Source organism: Camarhynchus parvulus, chromosome 3, assembly GCF_901933205.1.
Source record: "Camarhynchus parvulus chromosome 3, STF_HiC, whole genome shotgun sequence".
Lineage (NCBI taxonomy): Eukaryota > Metazoa > Chordata > Aves > Passeriformes > Thraupidae > Camarhynchus > Camarhynchus parvulus.
In genome coordinates this window covers 59,260,364-59,276,053 of record NC_044573.1, presented here as the reverse complement: position 1 = coordinate 59,276,053, position 15,690 = coordinate 59,260,364, and the positions used below count along the sequence as shown (strand labels likewise).

The 15,690-nt window shown below is 35.6% G+C and overlaps 1 protein-coding gene across 4 annotated transcripts in view; it reads left to right on the top strand.

Moving 5' to 3' along the window:
* Positions 1-15,690, top strand: part of LAMA2 (laminin subunit alpha 2) — a 335,421-nt gene that overhangs the window by 138,622 nt on the left and 181,109 nt on the right. For all 4 annotated transcript variants that reach the window (XM_030945040.1, XM_030945039.1, XM_030945038.1 and 1 more), the window contains exons 11-12: positions 2,993-3,133; positions 4,474-4,647. In XM_030945040.1, coding sequence (XP_030800900.1) covers positions 2,993-3,133; positions 4,474-4,647 — 315 coding nt within the window. The remainder of the gene's footprint in view (positions 1-2,992; positions 3,134-4,473; positions 4,648-15,690) is intronic.

The following is a 15,690-nucleotide window of genomic DNA, read 5'->3' as shown; positions in this document are numbered from 1 at the left end:
CCTCGGGATGGTTCATTGTTCAGAAATCTCTAACCTGTTTTAAAAAACAAAATATATCCTTTCTGTAGGATGTCTTAATTTCTGTGAAGAAAATTTAAGAGGGTTTTTCTCTGTGTGCCATTGGGTATCTCCCTCAAACTATATCTTGATAGTATGTTGAAATTAAAAACATTTAAAGCAGATGCATCCACTTATAAAATACCTAGCTATCAGAAAGGCTTTAGAAATGGTTGTACTTTCTAAGTCACAGTCTAGTAAGTGACCATGAATATGCCCAAAGGACTGCTCACTGTACTGTGGATCAGTTTTTCTGTACTGTATTTATAGGAATTCCCTTTTAAAATTTAGTTAACAGAATTAGTCACAAATGAGAATTTAAAAATGCTTACATGACATTCTTAAATACAGGAATGTACAAAAAATGCTTCCATCTCATGCTGCAGACATGCACAAAGCTCTGGTTTGACAGCTGAATAGCACTGAAATCTACTCAGAGAATTAACTTTATCCTCACTTTATGTAACAGCCACATGCTCTCTATCAGAAATAAAATCATCCACATCATATTTCTAATTACTTAGCCATCAAGTCTAGAAGATCATAAGACGGTGATTTTGCTATGTTCTGGCTTGGAATAGAGCTTTGATGAAGATGAATTATGCTAAATACCAGATAAATACTGCTTAATGATTCTTATTATGTTATTAATATAAAGCCAGTCTGACCTGTTAGTACACACAGACCAAAATGAAGAAATAAAGAATAGAAATAAGTGTTCCTATCCCAGAGAGTTCTCATCATATGCACTTTTCTCTCAGTGTTCATCTTTTGTCTTCTTTGTGCTCCTCCGTTTTAAGTGCTTGTGGGAGAAAAATGATACCTTTTGTACATAGCTGAGATACAGATACATATACATTTAATTTCACTAGCAATCTTCAAATTCAAATCAAAGCAGAATATGGTCAAAGGGACACTGAAATCATCAGATTAGTTATGCTCCATGTGAAGAATAAAGTGGGATGTCTGGTTAATAGCAGGTCTTAGGAAATGCTTCCCTTCTTTTAATCACATCTTTCAGTTACCTATGATGAGCTTTAAATTTGCTAAAGATAGTTTTCTTGTAAAGGAAGTTGCTGAAAAACAGTCCTAACTGGATAGGCTTTGGAACTTTATGAAGGTATGTGTTCAAAGTTTCATCTTTGGATAGCTTAATACTGTGCTGAAAAGTGTTGAGAAATACATGGGGTTGCAGAAACATTGCTTTATTTGCTGAGGGATAGGTTAGATCTCCTTTCCAACTCTGAATATTATTATATCTATTATTCACTGAATTTGCTGCCTACTCAATGGAGTTCTACAGGTTTTACTCACAGATGACATTTGTGACTGCAAAGTGGGCAACTTTGTATTTAAACACGTTTGTTTTGCAGCTCTCTTTTTATTTTCCTCTTCCCGCTCTGCACACACTAAACACATCAACACAGTATGAAATTTTGGGACCAGTGTTCATAATTGTAGTTTCTTAAATCAAGGGTGAGAGTATCTGTGTCCAGATATTGCCCACGTTATTATTCACATGAAGCATGAGTAACCAGTTGATTTTGACATACCCATGGTAGTAATAGGCATTGATTAATCCCAAGATTTCTGGTGAAAATGTGAAAATGCCAGTCTTGAGATTAATGAGATATTGAAATTAAATGTAATTATCTTATAACCTTGAGTTTTATTAAAGATGTTTGTGGTTTGTTTAATAGTCTGAATTATATTATTGAAGAGGAGTATAGAGCACAGCAGTAGAGACAGAGCAAAGATACTTTGTTAGACATATTTTTACTGTATAATCAGTGGTGAAGACATGAAATTTTCACTGTATCTCCCTTTTTGCAGGTCATTGCCACTTTCTGCACAGTGTCTCTGTTTTCTCTTAATTCATGTGTGCTGTCCTTTCTCCCCATACATCCACCTGCTTTACCCCATTTTTGCCAGGTTTGCTACATCTTAACCAGGAGGCTATCAAATGGCTTTCAGTGAATTTACTTGGGAGCTGTGCATTTTGGGCTATCCTAGACTGCACAGTGTAGGCAGGGTTTTTAGAATGTGCTCATTTCTGCTGATGTAGAGCCAACAGTTCAGTCCCATGTGCATTCCACAGAGTGCTGTCTCCAGGGTTAGGGAGACTGTGCATAATACCTCTGAAAGCGGAAGAATTTTCTGAGCTCTGTTGGGGAAAATACTGAATTACTAAGCCAGCACCATATCATAAGCATCCTGCCACACACACTGTGTAGAAAATCTGGCTTTAACTTTGCCTATAGGACAAATTGATTTATAGTGTAAGATAGTAGGATTTAATGCACAACACAAGTTTTCTATGAAAAATATAATTACAAAATGCTAAGTTTAAAATAGCTGATATATATTTAGTGCCTGTTGTCCTGCAGGGGAGGAGTTTCCAAACCTGGCTACATGGCTGGCAAACACATGTAGTTATGGAGAGCTGCAGCCCATTTACCACTTGTATTTATCCAGAATTCATCTATTAGTGACAGATCTCTGAAAAACTGATACTCAGAGTGATTAGTACAACTACTGCCACATACCTGTAGTTTCCATCAGCTGGATGTGCATGGATTTTGTCAGCCCTACCTACATACTATAGTTGTTGAGGTTGTAACATTGTGCCATCCTTCCTTCTCCTCTGAGACTCTCAAGTGTAAAGGATATAAATTTTATGTATATTACCTGAAATTAAGTATGTCCATTCATAGAGATGAGAAATGACAACTCTTTTATTGTTCAAATTCCATGTCCTATTATTTACATGCAGCCACATAGCACCTTTTACTGTGTAAAGGATTTGCTACTAACATTCACAAATAAGAAAGTCTTTCCTATAAATGTCTTTAGAGTCCTCCTGAAGAATAAAAACCCAGTGATCTCTGATTCTTATCTATGGCATCTGAAGTAATACTCTAATGTACCTTTCCAGGAGCATGTTGAAGGAGAAAACTGTGACCGTTGTAAACCAGGTTTCTTCAATCTTCAGCAAAATAATCCCGAAGGCTGTGAGGAATGTTTCTGCTCTGGGAAAACAAACGTCTGCAGACACTCTCCCTTTACCTACAGAAATGTAAGAAAAATCATATCATACCAGTACATGTCTTTGCTTTGTGTTTTTTGTGTTGTCACTAACCATTGTCACTAGGTTTTTTCTTATTAGAAAATCATGCCTGTCTCTTAATTTTCATTTATCTGGAAGAAAATGCTTGCAAGCTTTGTCAGTCTTTGTGAGAAAGTTCTGAAATAGAGCAATTAGAACAGTGAAAAGCACAAAAGAAGCTATAACAATATAAATTGAAGCCGTATGCATAAACACAGTCCTGGAATGTGCATACATAAATACTCCTGAATTAAATGCTCCATATCCATAGGGCAACCTCTTTTCCAGGTCATTACTAAATTTCTAGACCTGAAGTAATTAAGAATTGGAAACAGTAAATGTACAACACACAGCTTAAGTAAGAAAAAGGAATGCCTCGCAGGGGGCATTTTGAATGCATTTCTTTTGTATGCTGCATTCCTAGGAAATGATGTGAGAGGGATATGAACCTGCTGTTCTTATTTATACTGTAGAAAAATGTCTTTAGCCTGCAAATATACTCTAAACTGTAAATTAGTTCTCAAAGCTCAGACACTGATGCCACTGAAATGGATGTTTGCTACATATTCATGACTGTAGATTGAGTTTGGGAAATGTGTTCTAGGTCTACTAGATCTTGATTTTGGCCATATTGTTACTCTAGAAATCTTCAAGTAACATCATATATGTCTAATGTTTTCATTTACATGCCAGCAACTGGGAAATTTTCCATTCCATGGCTGAGCTCATTTGTTGTTCTGCTTGTATCTGGGCTCCAGAAGCCATCTTTGTACAAACAGTGTGCTCTTCTCTGATGATTCATTTCTAGTTATGGGATTTCAGAAATTCAAGTTCTGGTGCTTTCCAGCACCAAAAAGATATTAAAAGTATATTTGGCCTTCTAAGTTTTTAGAATGGAAACATATTATAAATTATGCTGCCTACAGCAATCAGAAAATGTATATCCATTTGTCAGTTCATTTTCTGTACAATCGTTGACTGATATTATTTACTGAAAACTTTCAAAATATTTGTAGATATTCTTGCATATAGGTTTGTATGATGGAATTTCCTTCTTGCTCTGGACCATGAAGCACAGAATGCAAATACTTGCTGTTCTTTCAAACTGAGAAGTTATAATTCCTAGTCATATAACATAGGAAATGTTTGCTGTTTTTACTTTGTGTTTGCCTTGGTTTCTACACTGCTATTATACTTAATCAGTTTTTTAAAAAATTGAAGAATGCAAGGCTGTGGCTATTGAAATGATCAATGTCCTGATTCTTACTGTAATGTGTATTTTATTTATTCTTTTTTTTCTATCATTTTAGATAGAAGACATGAATGGTTGGTATCTGACTGACTTACCAGGTCTCCTCAGAGTTATCCCCACGCAAAAGAGATTTGATGGGCATCAGCAGCTCAGCATCAGCAACGTGGCTGCGCAAAAAGTACTGCCACAGATTTACTACTGGAGCGCACCCAGTTCTTATTTGGGCAACAAAGTAAGTGCAGGTGGTACTTGCCTAAACACTAATTTGATGTATTGAGAAAAAAGGTAAGGCTTTGAAGAGGGGAGGAACTGAGGGAGGATAAAATTGGTTAGCTATCTGACTGGCAGAATTGCAAGCAGAAAAGAATCACCTGTGTGGAGTATCCTTTTGAGGTAAGAAGGTAGACAAAATTAATTAAGTGTCTTTAACCTTGAGCCCTCTTTGGTCTCCTGCTGTCAGGTGTTAAAGAAATACAGCTAGTTCACAGCATTTGTTTTTGAATGAACTAGCTGGTGTGTGGTTCAGCTTGGCCTCTTCCCACCTTGTCCTCTGCTTTGAATACCAGTTCCCTCATCTGCTTTTCAGAGATGCAGGTTGTGTATCAGATGTTGTGGGGGTGTATAGTGCTTTTCAGGAAACTTGTGTGTGGGGAGCTCTCTGCCCTGGAACTCAGAAAATGCTGTTGTGAGCTTTGTGACAATTCTGATGTGTGTATTTAAATCTGCGTGTATCTAAGCGTGCATGTGCACACATATTCACACCCCACAGGTTAATACCAAATCCAAAATACTTTCATGAAAATCTCATTTTTTTCCCAGAGAGTAGAGTTGAAGACTGAATGAGTCTTAAATGTGAGGAAAACTTAACAGCTTTCCATTTCCTGTAACCCTGATTATGTTAAAACTTATCAGAAATGCTAACAGTGATGTATTTGAACACATTTTCCTCTGTAGTCTCTTCAGGCTAGTCAACCTCTTATTTATTTATTTATTTCTTCCTGTTGGCTGAAAATCAACATGACAGAAGGTAAGTGAGTGCATTGAAACTAAATAACATCATTCCGAAGAATTGGGCATCCTTTTCATGGCCTATAAATTGTTAAAGAGAGTCAGGCTCACTTAGCTGGGCAAGAGGGAGTTTCTTCTATAATATTGTATGTCTGGTGAACTTACCCTGAAATGTGAACTGATACTTTTCCTTACAGAATTCCATCTTGCTTCTAGCCAGTGAGCGAAATAATGGTAGGAATATGCACACATTATTTGAATGTGGAAGATATTTTTTCAGTGTAATTTGGAGGTCCTTTGTGGTTACTGTCAGATATCACTGTATGAATGAAGCAATTTGCCTTAATAACTGAACCATATAAATTTTTGATACTACAATAACAGTGAAAGCACTCAAATTGCCACAGTACATCTTAACTGTCATGTTGCATCACGTAAACTGTAGTTGTAATGACATGCCTAGGCCAGATGATTTATTCTGTGGAAAGGGAAATGGAAATAGAATATTGAGAGTCCTTATTTGTAAACTCAATAAAACATTTCTCTAAATAGCTGAAACTGAATAAAACCAAATAGCTGAATCTAGATAAAAACATCCTTTCTTGAGAATAACTGCTAGCTGTAGAATAATTGGTATGTAAAAGCATACAAAATCTTTAAAAATTTTTGTCTAAAGAAACATAGAAAAAAAATTTATGAAATCTTTTATCAAGATGTACACTTCTCTTGTCATTTATAAATCTTATGTCACAGAAAGCTGTCCCTCCTCTATATTGCTAAAATTATTGCTCTTAAATAATATTTCCCAAAATAAAATTGAATAAAGAGAGGTAGTAACGATCCTGCATTTCCTAGTTTTCAAATATAGCTCAAAAAACTTATATCAAATAATTCTTTTATTATGAAGTTGGCACGTCCAGTGTGTGCCTCCACAGTGTTGATTGACATATGTATCCTATCTGATTGTTTTACGTCCATCTTCATATGCCTCTTTGGAAGGAAAAAAGCATTAGAAATAGAATACCCCTGTGCAGCCTTCAGCTTTTTCTTTTTCATCTGAATCTGGGTGACACTAGGCTATGTGATACTGGTCTTTGACTGTGTCTCGACAGAGACATTCTAAATAACAAGAGGCTGTAGATGGTACAGGATTCTTGTTTATGTCAGAGTGGGAGAAAAACATGAGCAAATTAATTTAACATTACCATGCCCTTTTTGACTTCTAAATATATATGCTGCTACCAGAACTTAAACTTCTTTGTATAAATTCAAGTAACTTTTTAAAAACCCTTATAATATGCATTTGAACTGAGAAATTGAACAATGTTTTTGATGCAGAATACGTTTGGGAGTAATCTGGAGAAATTTAATTTCTAGAAATAAAATACCTAGTGGATAATTTGAGAGAACAGATTTAAAATGGTTAGTATTAAGGCTTTAGTAGGTATCATAAAGCAGTTTATATTTTTGCCTGCCTACCTTCCCATAGCCTACTAAGCTAAGGATTGCAGCAATCATGAGGACTTGTGCTGTGTTAGACCTTCTAGAATCTGAAAAATTGAATTATTTTAGAAACTCTAATTACATTTTAGGTATTTGAAAACCTCATTTTCTTTTAGTTAACAGTTTCTTAAATTGTTTTGACAATGGATCTATAAGTCTCTTTTAAACATGTGTGCATGCTAAAATATTTTATTAATTTGTCTGTAAGTGTTATGAGTTATAGTATGATAATGTTTGGTCGGAGCACTGAAAAGAAAGTATAAAATAAATTAAAAATTAGATACCCCACTCAGCAGGATAATGTGAAACACTTGTTTCTTTAAAATCAGTGCAGAAGGGTTAGGTGTGTGCAGTATTTTGGAAGTCTAACATTATGTATAGACTCTGCCTCTTTGATGCCTCATCAAAAAGCAATTTGATGATTTGTATGATGAGTAGAAGCTCCTTATAATTAGACAAAAGTAAACATGATATTCCACTTATCTAAACATATGACACCTGTTCCCACCCCTCCATGACACAAACATGAGAGGTGGCTGAGGCCACTTGAAATTCCATGAGGAAACTTCCATCTTTGGGTACATGCTTTTTTTTTTGTTTTCTGTATCTGCAAGTTTTATCTTCCTTTCTCTGCCAAGGGCGAGCTTTAATGTGAGGGTTGAGATTTACCTTGCGTTTTTCAAATGATTAGGGCATTGCCTTTGGTCAGCAGTTGCAGGTTAGTTCAGTCCTTAGGTGGAGTTCGTCTTAGAATTCAAATCTCTGGACATTGTTAGGTCTCAACGCACAGCACGTAATACATCCCCTCCCACTCTTCCATCTGGGTTTTGAGCAGATACTAATGCTGCCATTACTCAAACTGCAAACAACATGATGGAAACCCTGAACCACTTTTTCTCCAAACCACTATATGCATACTGACAGACTTGGATTGAGATGTTTCTTGAATCCACCCCTGTTTTTCAGGAATCATTTAAATGAGTTGTACAGCGTGATCTCATTCACTGTAAGTTAGGTTAATATAAGCTGATCCTTCATGAAGTCAGAGCATGTTGAAAATTAAAACAAAAATATTTGAATGTTTAGCTTTGTTTTCTCTTGGAAAAGTTCTTGCAGATCATGTTTGTCAACTCCATAGACCTAAAGCAGCCACATGATAGATATTGTTCTTTCTCTGATTTCCAGTTAAAACCAAGACAGCAGCTGAAAGTTTTGTGTAGAGTCTGTGCATAGAGAACAGGAAGGGGACTTTTTGACCCTGTCCCTTCATTTATTTTCTTCTTATTTTATAATTATCTATTTGCTGATAACCTATTTGCTGACTTCACTAAGTCATTGTTTCGTTGAGTCCAGAAATGAAGACACTGTAATGAGCCTGTAGTCAATTCCTGCAAATTTAAAAAATCTGTCAGCCTTTTTAAAGTACTTCACTGGTGGAAAACTAGATTGGGATAGAATGAGCAGTTTGTTTTGTGACATATTATCTATTACAGACTGCCTAGAATACCTCATAGGATTAAAAATTGAATTATAAAATAATCATAAACTAGGTCTTCATAGCTTTTATGTTTATTTCCTTCCATTTGTTTTCATTTCTTAGGCAATTCTGATACAAAAGGCGGAATAATGCAAGCAAATTGCAGTCTATGGCTCCCAGGGGGAAGGGATGGAGTTGAGACCCAAAACATAAAGACGCATAAATAATACGATAATCAGCTGGAACTGAAATGCTGGGATCAATTGTCCTGAATTATGAATGCAACTAAGCCCAGAAAGCTTCATCTAGTATTGTCATGGTTTCAGATCTCAAGATTTTCATGTTCATAAGACATGATGCAGTCAGAAAGACCCACAACTCCCTTACTTTTAGTGCCTGCCTCAAAAAGGAAAGCAATCCGACATAATACTTTCTGGTATAAATGGATGAAATACAAGTTAAAATGTAGTTGGAAGCTACTATTTTTACCATTCTTCTAAGAAAAAGATGGTCTAGTTTATTGATGTTTTTCTTTTTATATCAAGTAACATTAAACTGATCTAAATAATTGTTTTATTTTAAATCACAATCTAAACTGATCTGACCGAAACCAAGTCACCATGCTAATCAGACTCACTCAACAGTATGAAGTTGTCTTCAATTCATACAAATGTGCCATTTATTTTATTAGCACTTATTTCAATATAGCGTCTAAAAATTGAGATAATAGGCAGAGTCAGATATGGAAAAGATGAGACAAACAGAGCAGACATCCAAGGAAAGAACAAAACATTTTAAGGATTTCAACCACACCTGATGCTTTCTTTAAGTTTACTTAATTTGTATTTCATTATTTGATTTAGAGTCTTTATTTTTATTGAAATATTCTTTCAGTTTGGCAGCATGAAAGGGCCAGGGGTAGGTCTCTGCATTCTTTCACAGCTGTGGCTTGCCAAATTTGGCTTGATCCCCAGTAAAAAGTGCAACAGTATTAGTACTGTCCTACTTGGGGCTCAGCTACCCATGACTGTAAAGAACCACCAAGAGATAAGTAAATTTTGCACACTTTGTTCCTTGTTAATGCTTTTAATGATGCTTGGGTAGCCTGTTGGGACGGTTCAAGTGCAGCCGTTAATGTGATTACAAGGAAACTAAGGATGCCCAGTAGACTGTTACAGCCTCTTTGAGCCTTGGAAATGGGTTGAAACAGGGCTCAGACTCTGCCTAGCTGAGAACACTGACTGCAGTATTTCATGTATCCCATGTTACATTTAATTTCGTGGTGCTAAAATCATCTTACACTACCCTAGATAAAAGAGGAAATTTACTGTTGGTGAAATTATTTCATAAATCTCAAGTGTCCTTTGTGTTACCTGCTTGCCCAAGTCTGCCTTGAAGGCAAGGGTTTCAATCAATAGAGGCAGTTGAAAAATGGAGAAACAAGCAGAAAATAAAGCAGTTTCACAAAAGAAGGGAAGTGAATGCTAGAGAGAGAACACTGAGGGGTGATAGGAAATAATTAAAAGGAAGTAAATTGGGGGAATATGCTTTCCAACTTGCAAAGTTTTACTCTCTGATTTCTTTCATCCAACATAGTAAAATAATGAAGGATCTGAAGAAGCAGAAGAAAAACAAAAAAGGCTTTGACTTGGGAAGAATTTATATATCTGGAGGTTTGTACTGAGGGCTTATCACCATGCAAAGATATATGGTGATGATTCCCAAGCTAGAGATAGAAAAATTAAATAGTGGTTACTTAACCACTGCAAAGGAAAACTGAAATTTATGAAAGGGAGGATACATTGGGATTTTGCTCTTCTTATATTTCGTTCCTCTTATATACATTCCTCTGCATGCTAAATACTTCATCAGTAAATACGTGTTTGCTTTGAAAACTATATTTAGAGTTCCTTGCTCATCACAGGGTACCTGTAAGTAAAGTGTTTAATCAAGTTTTACTCACTTAGATTAATCAGAGAGAATTTATAGTCCAAACACCTAGTTCATATTGGGTTACACAGGACGTGATGAAGGAATTTATGCCCATCACCAGAAGGGTTTACTTGAGAACTACTGAAAAGTCATTCTCAAAATATTGAGAGCTGTAAAGAGTTAGTTTTATGTTTAGTTTCCAGATTCCCCTTTATGAATGAATAAACTGCAATTTCTGTTTGATTTACCTGTCCCCCATAATTTACTTCAAATTTAAATTATGTACAAAATCTTGAAATAGAATGTAATTGAAATTGTTGAGTTTATATAACGCATTAGTAACACTGCATGATGCCACTGAGCTTTAGTTTTGTAATTTTGTGATGTTCCATTTTGCTTTCCATATCAAAAAGGCAGTATGCAGCAGGGCAGAAGTACTGAGAATTTCTGATGGTACATAAGGGAAACAGCCTTTAGCACTAGCCATTTGTTGTATTTTCAATCTGTGCTATATTGTTTTTGAAGTTTGATGTGCTCGGTAGCATCTGACAATCTCAAGATTGTCCTTACATGCAGCTTCTCTACGAGATATATAAATTCTGTTGTTTCCATTTTACATATAGGATAGAATAGAATAGCCTTGCTATTGTACGTCTGCCCTTAGAAACTAAGTTTTGGTGCCTGACCTGGACTGACACACTACCTTGTGTCAATATGAAGCTTTAAACCAAACAGGTATAGCACCAGTGCCCAAATCCAAGTGCTAATCACCCGCATGCTCATGGATTTAGGAAGTCTGTGTGTGTGGATTTATAAGACGCATATTTTATTGTATGGGTGTTATGGGAATTTTTAATCAATTCACAGATCTGGGAGACCTAATCCAGCTAACTTGGTAAACAGCATTTTACATCTATTGTCATTAACAAAAAGGTTGTGTGTTTGTAAAACAAAATATTGACAGGAGTCACTGATTTTTCAAACACAAAGCAGCATTACTAACAAGAGTACACAAGATGCAAAGATGGTATAAATGGTTGAAAATCATACAAATTCAATTAAGACATCATTAGTGAAAGAAAACCCAAACTGATATTCAAAATCTAGACAAAGTAATGCTTTTTTAATATATTTTGTGTTAGTTTATGGGAAGCAGTACTCATTATGGCTGTGATAAGCAGCCAAAGAATTGAATAAGGAAATGGTAACCAGAACTGACAAGTAAGTAGCACAGTAGTGATTAGAAGCTTGAATTATTTACTTAGTTTTAACTTGTGTTTTCATAGCGTCATCATTCTGAGCACATTAATACTGATTATCATGCCTTGATCTAATACCTGAACAGAGTATGAAGCATCCTTTAAATCCTGTAGATCCTGTGTCTCATGTACACTACCCCATGTCTCATCTACCCTGACTACTCTGAATGGACTCATGCTGATTTGTGAAATCTCCAGAAAGCAAAATGAGATCCATTACTTAACATTCCTAGTTAGTTTGCATACTGTAAGATGATCTTTAATAGAAGAGAATAATGGAAGAAGCGATTTTATTTTCCAGAGAGAAGCCCTAGCTTTATACAATATATTTCTTTAGAAAGTGAGAATTTTAAATACTCCCTAAGTTTTTAGAAATGTGGATTACCATAACTGTAGAATGAATTTGTATTTGTCTTCTTGCACCCAAGATGCAAAAGGGCTAAGACCTCAATATTTGGCATATGGAAGGGATAATCATGTGCTAGAACCCTAAGTGGAACTGCAATGAATTATTAAACAAGTGGTTTGTTGAATGATGGAATATTACCTGCAAAGCAGCGCTTCTCTCCTAGAGGCACATCCAGAGCTAGTTCAGTTGAGCCAATTAGGCTGACTGTCTCTTCAATGTGTTGTGACCTATTGATGGTAATAGCTTATTGTGATGATAAATGAACCCATCTCTCAAACTGAAGCCTGAGTACACACTTCAGCAGTTTCCCTGAATCATAGGGCCATTACCTATCAACTTCAGATTGACAGGAGTGGCAGCAGCAAGAGCAGATGGCATGCATGAGTAGAGACAGATGATTGTTTTACCCAAATGAATGGATTTGGACTTATTTTTGGTGAGGTTGTTTTGTGTTTTTGTGGGGTTTTTTTCATGAGCCTGCCTTAACATTCCATATTTTGCTAGAATGTTTCTGACAATAACCTGCAGTACCACCCCCGTCTCCTGAGATGGCTGGATGAATTTGTGATTGGTATCTACATACCTTTTCAGTTTCACAGGCACTCTCTGTTGTGATACAGGTTAATCCTTTTTTTCTTTTTTTCTGATTGTAGAGAGTGATGTATGTTTGGCCCTCTTAGCTCTATCACTTTATTTTCCAGAGCTAACCTCCTCAGAAAAATGGGCAAGATAGAAGAACTGTAACATTATCAATATTTTTCATTATTTTATTACAAGTTCTTGAAGCTGTAAGTATTAAATGTCATTAAACACCTGACCCTTCTGGATCAATTGCTTGGCTAGTTTAATTCATTTTAGAGGCAGGAAAATTTTTCACAGTGAAGGCAGTCATTTTAACAACTTTCTGTGTCAGTTTTCTTCTAGGCTTTTTTTTTTGTTATGTTGAGGATTTCAAGTGTGCTTTATTAATTAAAAATAACAGTGCCAGAGATACATCCCTTCAGTTTGACTTCTTAAAAGATTATTTTGGTTATGACTCAGTTTTTAAAATGAAACTGAAGAAGAGAAAGGGCTCTATATATTCCTGAACCACATCTCAGTTATCTGTAGGATAGCTCCAGTGTGCTCTGAAGTTGTGACCTGGAGTGAGCAGTCCTTTAAACAAAAGACTTTAGGCTGTGCAAAATAGCAAATTAGCCAAATTAGCCAGTCAGTACAGCAATCCTCTCCATGGCCATGCATCTCTTCCTACCAGAATGTTTCCTGGCATGTGTCTTGGTGAGCTCTCCCTCACTGCAGCACATACTTGACCATGCAGTTAGTAAGGCAAAACTTCACACAATTCTAAGCTTGCTTTGCCGTGAGCTAGGTAGCTTGTTTGCAGAAATATTAATGGATATAAATACAGGGAATAGTAATCCGTAGTTTTCCATCAATATTGTATTTTCTGTGCTCCAGAAAAACCACAACACAGTATTTCATTTACTTTGAAGTTATTTGAAGCTTAGATGATCAAAGTCTGTCATATTAGAGAAGAACTTTTTCTTCTTACATATTTTAAATTAAATGCAACAATGCAGAGCTGTACACATATCTAGTAATTGTAACTGTTTGCCAAGTTAAAAAAAAAACAGATGGAAAAGTTAAAAAAGTGAAATGAAAAAGGAAATAATAGATCAGTATTCTGTTCTTATTAGGTATGGAAAGATTTCCTAGCTTAATAAACTAAGCAGTCTAAAGTAATAAAACCAGTGGACCGAAGCTGCATTTTTTAACTTAGAAAGTAGGTTTGTAACTACAGATGCCTTTAAAGATAATCAAATAAATAGATACATTGTTTGGTCAGCTGTGTCTTATTACTTTGATGTGTGAGCTAATTATGTTTAGTCTGCTGTGATGAAAAGTTCTTTTTCAGAAAGAACTTTCTACAGTTTTTTTGCCGAGTTTCAGTGCTATGAGGCCCAGTGAATTTTTCCTCTCTTTCATAGATGATGTCTTAGCTCAGTTAAGTAGATGCACAAAATCCGGTTTTGTCACTGTTCTGTGTCTTTTGTTTTATATCAAATAGGTGATGAGTATTCCTATACATTTGAATAAAAATCACTTTATACATACATCTCACGGGTTGAACAGAAATATGAATATGTAACACAAAGGATGAAAGAGAATAAAAACTGCTGCATGAGATTAAAAATTACAGAAAATTAAATTGAGGAATGATCAGGGCAACTTTTTTCAAAAAGCTGTCAAGCTTTTATGTTAGAGCTAGCTGGCAATGGTTCGCTTCTTTGGCTTTTTTCAGTAAACATTCTCAAATTTTCTATTCAAAACATCACAGAGAGATACTTTGTTTCTGAATTTGGGAAGTGCAATCCTCTTTGGTTTTATTGGAGTTGGTTGAGTAACTGCAGTGTGCCTTTGAGGAAATGTCACTGCAATTTTCTTCCTTTGTTTCTGAAAAGACACTTGCAGTAGTGGAAAAATCCTGACATTTGGTAACAAATTGGAGTTGTTTATCCTGGAGAAAAAGCTCAAGGAGACCTTACTACACTCTATAACAACCTTAAAGGAGGGTATAAACAGATGGCCATGGGTCTTTTCTCTCAGGTAACACATGACAGGACAAGAGGAAAGAGCATCAAGTTGTGCCAGAAGAGGTGTAGATTCAAGATTTGGAAACATTTCTTCACTGAAAGAATGGTCTAGTATTGGAACAAACTACCCAGGGAAGCGGTGGAATCACCATCCTTGGAAATGTTCAAAAATGTGTAGATGGGGTGATTAGAGACATGGTTTAGTGGTGGATCTGGCAGCATTACAATGATGAATGATATTCATCACAGAGTGCTTTTCGAACCTTAATGGTTTCAGGATAACTCAGAATCTCATACTCCTACCATAAGTGTAGGTATAAGTGATCAAATAGATGATTCTATCAGTAAATCACCAGACTCATTACCAGGCCTTCCCAGAGCTGCATGAAACAAAACATGATTTTGCTTGCAATATTCAAGGAAAAGAAATGATAGCCAAAAAGATTTGGGGTAGGCGAAAGAGCTCTCCAAATGTCAGTCTCTCTTGACTGCTCCTGCACTGTCTCTATTTTGGATCAAATAGAAGTGCATTCACCATTCAGGGGTGACCTCATCAATCTGTGAAACCTGTTTGAAAATGTATGACACAATGCAGTTCTTAATTCAATTTACTTAATTACAAATCTAATGTTTTTTGCTGAAAGTTACAGGCAAAATTGAAATGGCATAAGAAAAAAGCTTCTCAACTTTCAATGCAAGCTTTTGTGGTGGAAAAGAAAATTATGAGGTTCTTTATTTAAAATAATGAGAGCAGCAGCTTTTCACCTAATTTATATGTGTTTATAAATATTATTACTGATTATAGTGTGCTTTCAGTCTGCCATTTATATACTTGGCTGTCTATGAGAGCATTATTCTAGGCAAACATGAATAACTTAGATAAGATACTTTTCCTGTAAATTATTATTTAGATTCTTTGTCTACTTTGCTTCCCAGTACTGTGAAGTTTTTTTTTATATTCTTGTTTTTGAGAAGTAAGATAATTCTGGGCAATTATCTGTTGATGTATTGTACAGAGAAGTAACTACTCTGATCACATTTTATGTTCCCAAATGTAATCCACCTTTGACTTCCACTTGAGATTTTTTACATG